This window comes from Mauremys mutica, unplaced genomic scaffold, assembly GCF_020497125.1.
Source record: "Mauremys mutica isolate MM-2020 ecotype Southern unplaced genomic scaffold, ASM2049712v1 Super-Scaffold_100098, whole genome shotgun sequence".
NCBI classification, from domain to species: Eukaryota; Metazoa; Chordata; order Testudines; family Geoemydidae; genus Mauremys; species Mauremys mutica.
Window position 1 is genome coordinate 823,862 of NW_025423265.1, and position 10,072 is coordinate 833,933.

General features: G+C 41.3%; 1 protein-coding gene across 5 annotated transcripts in view; it reads left to right on the forward strand.

The window, feature by feature from the left end:
- Positions 1-9,372, forward strand: part of LOC123358863 (protein DDI1 homolog 2) — a 34,359-nt gene extending 24,987 nt beyond the window's left edge. Inside the window, exons 9-10 of one of the 5 annotated variants that reach the window (XM_045001021.1) lie at positions 4,812-4,874; positions 7,152-7,288. In XM_045001021.1, the coding sequence (XP_044856956.1) occupies positions 4,812-4,828 (17 nt within the window). In that variant the 3' untranslated portion in view covers positions 4,829-4,874; positions 7,152-7,288. Of the gene's footprint in view, positions 1-1,893; positions 2,023-4,811; positions 4,875-5,157; positions 5,345-7,151 lie in introns of those variants that run through there. The other 4 variants (XM_045001022.1, XM_045001019.1, XM_045001018.1 and 1 more) reach the window with 4 other exon arrangements.
- Positions 9,373-10,072: the final 700 nt, after the last annotated feature.

The window sequence follows — 10,072 nt, forward strand, 5'->3', positions numbered from 1 at the left end:
CAAATGTAGAATTATGTACAAAAAATAACTGCATTCAAAACTAAAACAATGTAAAACTTTAGGGTCTACGAGTCCACTCAGTCCTACTTCTTGTTCAGCCAATCACTCAGACAAACAAGCTTGGTTACAATTTGCAGGAGATAATGCTGCCCGCTTCTTGTTTACAGTGTCACCTGGAAGGGAGAAGAGGTGTTCTCATGGCAGTGTTGTAGCCAGCATTGCAAAATATATACGTGCCAGATGCACTAAAGAGTCATATGTTTTATGCTTTAACCACCATTCCAGAGGACATGCGTCCATGCTGATGATAGGTTCTGCTCAATAATGATCCAAAGCAGAGCGGACCAACGCATGTTCATTTTCATCATCTGAGTCAGATGCCATCAGAAGAAGGTTGATTTTTTTTTTTTTTGATGGTTCGAGTTCTGTAGTTTTCGCATCAGAATGTTGCTCTTTTAAGCATTCTCGAAACCTCCTCCCTCTCAGATTTTTGGATGGTACTTCAGAGTCTTAAACCTTGGGTCAAGTGCTGTCGTTATTTTTAGAAATCTCACATTGGTACCTTCTTTGCGTTTTGTCTTCTGCTGTGAAAGTGTTCTTAAAACGAACATGTGCTGGGTCATCATCTGAGACTGCTGTAACGTGAAATATATGGCAGAATGCAGGTAAAGCAGAACAGGAGACATACAATTTCCCCCCCAGGGATTTCAGTCACAAATTTAATTAATGCATTTTTTTTTTTTAATGAGTGTCATCAGCATGGAAGCATGTTCTCTGGAATGGTGGCCGAAGCATGAAAGGGCATACAAATGTTTAACATATCTGGCATGTAAATACCTTGCACCACGGGCTACAACAGTGCCGTGTGAACACCTGTTCTCACTTTCAGGTGACACTGTAAATAGGAAGCAGGCAGCATTATCTCCTGTAAATATAAACAAACTTGTTTGAGCGATTGGCTGAACAAGAAGTTGGACTGAGTGGACTTGTAGGCTCTAAAGTTTTTCATTGTTTTGGTTTTGAGTGCAGTTATATAACCAAAAAAAATCTACATTTGTAAATTACACTTTCATGATAAAGAGATTACGCTATAGTACTTGTATGAGGTGAATTTAAAAATATGATTCTTTTTATCTTTTTACAGTAAAAATATTTGTAATAAATGAGTACTGTACACTTTGTATTCTGTTGCAATATAAATCAATATATTTGAAAATGTAGAAAAACATCCAAAAATATTTAATGCCAATTGTTATTCTATTGTTTAACAGTGCAATTAATTGCAATTAATTTTTTGTGTTAATCGCGTGAGTTAACTGTGATTAATCAATAGCCCTAAATATTATTTTTTCTCCCATTAAAATGTTTGAGATAGGTAAAACCAAGGTTGGTCTTCCAAAGCCTCATCAGTCAGATTGTGACTTTGCAAAACCAAAGGTTCATTTTTCTCTGACCCTCAAAACTGAGGACAATCAATCTAAAAAGTTTGAGGTTTTAAAATTAAGCTGTTAGTCGAGTGCAAAAAAGTTGCAATAATTTATTATCGAAAGCATTTTTGTGCTAATATAATTAAAAATGCTCAACTGTTCATTATTTGCCAACAGTCTCACCTTGGGGGTTGAGACCAAACACGTAACGTTTCAGCTTGGAAGGAAGCTGAGTGATTTAACAGAGGGATTTAAAATAGAACAGATCATCATCTCTAGTTGTTCTGTAGCACTTGTGAAATACTGTAACATACATGTATAAAATGAAGTAAGGTAGGTTTTGTTTTGAGTGATTTTACTGAGTCTTAGATGTGACAAACCTCACGTTTGTGGGCAATTATTAGCTGTATATTGAGTTGTCAGAATATTAACTCTTGCACCATCCTCCTCCTTTCCAAAATATTAGCTGCTTGCAGATGGCACCAAGAAAACCAAGAGAGAGAAAGAGAGAGAGGATATAGTTCAGCCCTAAAAGACTCCTCTTCCTCCAGGACCTCCTGTGCACTTTTATAGTGATTTGAATTTTGACTCCTTTTTGGTTCATGATACGCTACATATCGCATTGTACGTCATTAGATCAGTAAAATTCTCATTTGAATACACTTGAATTAGTCCTGAGCCTTATTCGACCCTTTCAGACCCACCTCAGAGGGGCTCGGAGTTTGGAGTTAGATGCCAGTGTCATCCTGGTATTAGTCCTGCGGAGACAATATCAATGTATTCGTTACCGTGAAGTACCAGATTCTCCATGTGAACTCCATTTCTGTTCAAGGATTTGTACTCTTCCAACAGTGTGCAATGCTTTCTCCCCTGTTGGATTCAGATGGTGCCAACTCCCTGTAATCAATGAGATTTTTAGGATATTGACAGCAAAACTACAACAAAACCTAGCAATAGCAGTGCTTCTCAAACTTCTTTGATCATGCCCCCCCCCCCATTCTTTGTGTCTGTAGTCGCTTATGCAAATCTCCTACCCCCCAAAGTCATATACTCTGAAGGCAGAGCAGCGGCTGCTGGCTGGGCACCCAGCTCTGAAGCCAGTGCTGCGCTGGCAGCAGTGCAGAAGTAAGCGTGGCAATGTGATTTGTCAATATCACTTGTCACAGGAGACTTAGTGCCCATTGCCACCCTTCCTTCTGTGCTGCTGCTGCCCCGGGGCTGACAGCTGGAGCCCCCCATCACCACCTCCTGTTGAGGTTCTGGGGGGTGGGGAGGAGGAGAGCCCAAGCCTGGGTGGCAATACTCCAGCTGTCAGCCCCAGGGCGGCGGGACTCCGGCTGTCCCCTTTAACCCATCCCCCACCACCCGGTGTGCACGGCCCTTCTGCACGAGCCCAGGGCTGACAGCCAGAGCTCTTTAAAAAAAAAAAAAAAAAAAAAAACGCACATCTCGTGCCTTCCTTGGGAGACCCATCCCATAGTTTGAGCACCACTGGTATATAGAAGTAATCTGCCCCTTTATATAGCTGTACTTGCATCTAGAATGCCTAAGTATACAGGCAGTCCCATCACGTCTGTTGCCCTTACTCTTTCCAGCACAGGGAAAACCCTATCAAATATGGTGCGTTTTATCTGGAGACAAGTACGTTCCCATTAATTATATTGATTTCCTTGACAGTGTTAGAAAACAAATCCTTCTGCAGATTCTGCCATGTCTTTGGTCCTTGATAGACCATGTTCAGGTGTCTGGCAGGACACCAACTACTTCTGTTGTCTACGTGGATACAACTCCCTGATGTATCTGACTGATTAGACCCTTATTACAGATTCCCTGTCAACAAAGTCACCTTCCGCTGCACCAGGGAATGATCCTGTCCCACTTCCCCTTCCAAAGAATCAGGCTGTGCAGATGGGGGTCTGAGTGTAGTGTTAATTGGAGGGAGACAAATCCCAGTCTTGTTTTTCACTAACATTCTGTTGCACAGGCCTCACTGCTCACCCCGCAAAAGACTGTGACAGTGTGGAAGGCTGGAGGATTTACAGAAATGTTTTGTGTTAAAATCACAACTTGTGATAGTTACATTAAGATCAGCTGCGCAACCAGTAGAACAGGAGTGGCCCAATGTATCCTCTTTTGAGACTCCATGTCCCAGCTTGATCTAAATGGAAAATAATGGAAACAGGTATTCGAGGAGACCAAACCAGACTTCTTACAAGACAGGCATAAACTTTCAGGCAAATCCCAGGTGCACATGTGAGCGTGTTTAGTCAGCAGAACTCAATCCAATTATCTATTTAAAAGGAGGAAGACTTTTTGAAGATTTAAATGAAGGAAAGCAATTCAGTGCATCTTAACTACCTCAGTTGTTCTGCTGGTCCTGTTAAAGGCCGCTGAGTTTTGGAACCTGTGCACAGAGACAGATGACGACAAACTAGGCAGCGCAGCTAGACGTTTTGGATAGCTGGTTGGAAATAGGAAACTTGGACAGAGAGATTCTAGTGTAGGGACACTCACTGTCACACTGAAGGTCATGCTGGAAATTTGACAAGAGCCTGAGAGCTGATACGTTTACCCAGAATCTTAGCAAAAATAAATGAATACAACTTTAACTTGTTGGTAATACATCTTTCTTGGTAAATAGAAATTATCTGAGGTAACTAATAACCAGATCCACAGTTGATCAAACACATCCTCCCTTCTCCGTGAAGATGGCTGCTGTTAGTCATGTTTCACCCTTGGCTACATCTGTTCAGTCACTGTGGTGTTCTGAAAAAGTATTGCCGGCTGAGACTGAGCACTTCTCTGGTGCCTTTCACCCAAGGATCTTAAATCTTATAACCTTCAGGCCACACACCCATTGTGAGGCTGGTATCCCCATATGTAAAATGGGGATACAGGTACATAATGGGTAAGTGATGTACCCAGGGACACAGAGGAAGTTGCTGGCAGCAGAATCCAGGAACCGTTGCACTGTCCCCAGCTCCAGCTTCTCTGAAATGTGCCTGCTGTGTATTTTCAGCAGTGCACAGCGAGCTAGCATGCCGTTAAACATGCCTTGTGCTGTGTATTTGTATCGAATACGTAGCTTCTCCTGCACGCCGTACTGATCAAATGATAGTACAGTAAAATCCTTAACTTGATTGAAGAGCAGTTCCTTTCTGACTCAACATGGCAAAGTGCCCAAACGCTCTTATATCGGAATGGCCCGCCGAGCTTCTGGAAGGCAGCGACCACAAGGAACTCCCCGTTCAGAACCGTATATTGGAAGAAGCTGGGGGAGGGGAGAGAGAGAGAGAGAGAGGTCACAAGACTATAACCATGCATGTTGTGTGCTTTGAATTGCTAACACAAGTTTTGGTGTGTTGTGTTTCCTAATCCAAACAGAACATCAGAAGCCTTGATGCATGTAGTGTGTGTGTACTGCAGCTGGAGTGGGCCACAGACCAGGTATTTATAGCTTTCACCACAACTTTCACACTGCCAGCAGCAGTGCTATCCTTGCTTTAAACAGTATTATGGAGAAACCTATGGAATGTGAAATTGACAGCACGTTCCTTTCAGAGGATGAAAACATTCCACCTCCTTTAGATAAATGTAACAAACCTATAGTGTGGGTTTTTTTTCTCATTTAAGCATTTGTTCAAACCATTTGTTCATGGAAAGGAGGGGCTAATAGTTGTATGAGCTTTCCTGCACTACTTTCCTAATGCACCTTATTTCTTACCCACAGCACCTATGGTGCATAAACCTGAAACTCTTGAGCAGAGATGGCTAGTCACATTGAACTGCGTGGCTACTTTGCAATATACACAAACAAGAACTAGAAGGACACCAGCACACGGATATTTACTTGTGTCCTCAGCTAGGCTTCAAACACAGGTCTCCTGAGGTGAAAGGCCACTGCACAGTCATATCTGTATTCATTCTGGATTTTTAAAGAAAGAAATTAATTGGTGTTGACAGCAAGTCAGGTTACCAATATACAACCATAGGCCACTGGTTGGCTGGGCTTTATCTGACAACAAATATAAAGAAATAAACAATATAAAGAAACCTGGTTAACTGTATGGTTATGTTAAGCTTCCTAACTGACAGGCTACAACTTTAGCTTGTAATGGTTGCGTGTGCGGAGTTTAACAAACAAGTTATAGCAATTGATTATTTTATTTTTTTAAAGGGCTAGCAGTACAGATGCCCCTCGGGTTACGCAAACCCAACTTACGCAAATCCGCACTTACGGAAAGCTAGAAATAGGAGGTTGGGGGTGGGGGCGTTGCATAATGGTTGGGTATACACTTCCGACTTACGCAACATTTGAGTTACGCAAGACGTTCCGGAACGGAATGCTTGCGTAAGTCGGGGAGCGTCTGTACCTAAACACTCGCAGTAAGTTTATTATGCAGAGCTGTCTGATTAATTTGAAGTGTCTTGGGCACAACTAGATCATATGCATACTACTTTATTACACCTTGAAAACGTACACTCTCTTGGGAGAATGTTATTTAGCATGATGCATTTGAACTGCACGATTAAATGCTAAATCTCTTTTGTATTACTATGTGTCCTTTCTGTACTGATGCAAGTGTTTCTCAGAGGCCCTTTGGGTTCTGTAATTAAAAAGCTTTACAGGTTGCTTATTTTATCACCATGAAAATAGATGTTTTGAACTCATTAACTTTGCTCAGAGGTGAACTTGCAACCACCTACCTCTTCCCATTATGGCAGACATCAGTAGCTTGGAACAGAAAATAAATGTTAAGTGAATGAAGATGGAAGCTGTCAAGTAATTTAGATCCACAATTTTTCTACTCTAAAATTGTTATAATCTGATGGTAAATGTTCTGTGAACTCTAAATATCTTGCTTTTTATCCACCGCTCTGAGAAATTAAAACAAATAATAAACAGTGGCTTTTTATTACTCTGTGGCATTTCTCTTTGCTGTAGTTCTCACATCTTTGCTGATATCCAGACAAAGAAAGCATCCTCTTGTTTCTTATGAAGCACAACGAGGCTAGGGGAAGGGAGCAGGTATTTCCAAATGGAAAAGGATAAACTTCTTCTATAGAAGTTGCTTTTAAACTTCAACAAACCAACAAGTAGCTATACAAGCTAACACCACCACCCCTAAACACACACACACACACACACACTACCCTGAACATTTATCCTGTTAAAGGGGCTGTATGTAATATTTGGTGGGAGGATTGGAAGAGGAGTTGGGATCTTAACTTTTTTTAATTTAGCATGTTTTTGCTCTGAAAAGTGACTCTGTATATGGAATCATGGGATTTTCTGTTTTGTTTTTTTTTTCTCAATGACTTCAGATTATACTTGGCTTTACTAGTTAAAATGTCTCTTCTAATTGTGAGCGTAGCAAACATCCTGAGATCTGAAAGTCAACCTGGTTTCATCCAGTCTCTCTCATACTCACCCGTAATAACGTATCTGCCCTTGTAATTTAATTACCAAATTTGCATTTATTCAAAGAGCTCTGGAAGGGCTGTTGCATCTGATCTAGTCACAGTACATTCATGAGAAAGTGACACTTAAGGTGCAGTTACCAAACTGAAATGGCATATCAAACTGATATACAAAATATATTCTGTAAAATACATAACACGGCTACCCCTCTGATAAAATGTATTCTGAAATTGTTATATTACGTGAAAATGTAATAGTTCTTATAATCCTAACTACTTCTTTCTCTTTCTATCCATGTATAGAGAATAGTGATAAAGAAACTACCTCACTGGAAATGCCATCTTTACCATCTTCTGATGGATTTAAGAGTCCAGTCCATTCTTCAGGACTAAGTTCCAAGATCTGTAATCCCACAAATCAATTACTTGATCACTCCATCTCCGCCCCTGCTTCAATTTGCTCACACAAATCTAGTCTAGCAGAGATAATTGATCCTACAGCTGTGAAGTCTTTGGAGTCACCAGCTGAATGTCAGCTAGCTCCAGACCCTCTTGTGTTACAGAATCTTTCTGATCATGCTGCTCGTTCAGCACACAATGACCATGCTATCCAGACTGGATCAGTAGCCTGTCATAGTCCAACTATACCTTCACAGAATACACTTGAAAAAACAGTCGCCGCTGACCATCTAATGAAATATAATGCTAAAGAACAAGCCCATGGTCTGGAATCTCCTATGGAAGTGACAAGAGAAGGCAGTTTGTCTGATGCCACCAGCAGGAATGGGCAGCAGGCGGTTCTAGATGTACCATTGCCTTCAGAACAGCTGGATCCAAACCAAATGAATGAGTTTCCTTTGGATCTTCAGACATACAAAGAACCAGTGAGTGAACAATGTCTGGATAAACGGAATGAACCAACTGAGCCAGAACATCCTTGTAATGTCAGTGCCCTTGAGTTACCTGCTGTGAGGGAGCAAGGCCTTATAAACATCCATCCAGAATCACCCATTGACTCTCTTACTGAGAGAAGAGAAAGTGGGCTGGAGAATATAGAGCTTTTGTGTGGGAAAGAAAATATCCCAGTGTCCGCATCCTGTGGCTGTTCACATACAGAAACCTTCATGGAAACAGATGTAGCTGAGCAGTCTGTCGTCACAGTGCATAGCTTGTCATGCAAACAGAACGCTCAAGCGAAGAATATTGGTGGATCTGTTCTGAACTTAGATTGTTCTTTGATGCAGATGGAGTCATCAAAGCATGACCCCTCTGTGTCTGTATTTTCAAGTAACCCGGTTTCCACTAGTGATTTACTGCAGCCTGACACCAATGTTGAAATGACTGCAATATGTACTGAGTTACATAATTTATCAGCTGAAAATAGCTCTTCCTCCTCTGACATTCATCAGCTGAACGGTGATACAGCAGCATCCACTGAAGAGCCAAGTTTATCTTTAACAGCAGCGTTGAAGGAGCTTCATGAACTTTTGGTTATAAATAGTAAAGGAGATTCTGTCATTTTTATGTCTGAAGAAGACACAGGTCAGCCAGAAACTGTTCTTGAAGAGCAAATGGAATGCAAGGAGCTTTCTGATGATGATCATGAAAGTGTGGATCCAGAGAGTGGGGATCTAAATAGTTCCTTTCATATGGTGATGCCTGAACATGTGAACCCTGAGGGGCTAGCAGGGGCACTATCTTATGCTATGGGAATAGAAAATGCTAGCATCAAGATTTTAACTAGCAGCCAGTCAACTGTTGAAAAAGATGCTCTAGAGATACAGAAGTCATCAAGTAAGAGTAATTCTGTCATTCTGAGCTCAGTTGCAACATTTGATCAACTACAGAGTACTGAGCAGGCAGAAATTTTACCTGAATGTTTAGTAAATGACCAAATTCCAGCCAGTCAGTCTTTAGAGCTGAATAGATCACGTTCACCTGAGCTCACGGTGGAGGATGATGTTCCTCAGGATGCTCAGAGCCTGTTAACAGCAGTGTCTGAAAGAACTGACAGTTCCTCAAATCCTGAAGATCCAAGGCCACCATGTGGACTTGTTGAGCCATTGCTCTGCCCACCAATCAGCAATCTGGAAGTGCACTCCAGAGCTCCTCTGCTGCCTGTTTTCCCTGCGGCAGACATTAACCAGATTCTGTGCGCTGGCTTTACCATGCGGGAAGCTCTTGAAGCTTTGGAGCAAGCTGGCGGAAATGCAAACCTTGCTCTTCTCTTTTTATTAGCCAAGAATATTGTAGTTCCTACGTGACCATGGAAAAGATGGCCTGGCTGCTCCATCCTCCTTTTAAAGAACGTATCTAAATTATATAGAATAACCTGCAAGCCGAATGTTGTCAGATTTTTAAAAAAAAATTATTTTCAGCCAAAGTAATTTATGATCTCTTCTGTGTGTCATGCGTTAAATTTGGGGCTTTTAAAAGAAAAGTCTTGGCATTGTGTAAACACATTAGCTTTGAATTTTCCTTGAGATGGTGCATACTGGAATAAAATTGTTTTTATTTAATTGTATGATTTTAGAATGAGCTCCAATATTGTGAATTAAAAAGCAGAAGCCATTGAGAAAACCACCACCCCTTTCAGCAAAAAGCAGATTGTGAAATGTACTGAATGTGCATGTACGTGCCTCCCCAAGGCAGTGCAGAGCATGTGCTGTTAGAGGAGAGGCGCACAAGCTAGGAATTCAGTGTGGTACAAAATGAAACAAAGTTTGTTAAACTAAGCTGTTTGGAATTGTACCAGTCATCACTACGGTGCTTTATAATCTGATGAAGAATTGTAGCAGCTACTAGAGGTATGTCAATGCCCACAGGGCTCCGGATCCAAACAAGTTTTGCAGGGCTGTTCAAAGCTTGCACCTTTTTGTGCGTTGAAAGCTGATGCCTAGGTTTCCAAAATGTATTATGCTATTGGGCCAGCATGTTGAAGTTTACATAGTGGGGCAGGAGGGAGATGAAATTTGGTGCTACCAAAAATAAGAGACAAGGCAAATGATCTGAAGATATCCTGGTGTTAATCTTTTATTTCATTTCCCCAGTGAAGGGTATTTTACCCCTTTATAGATTTTTCCCATATCTTCCTCCACAGAGAAGGGAGGGGTGGGGGGGGGGGGGAAGCCTTCTTAAGCAGATACCTTTTAATTTGTTTTGTTAAACAATTTCATTAATTGCATCTGTTGCTATGGCTCTTCTCTCCTTTTGCCCCAGTCCCC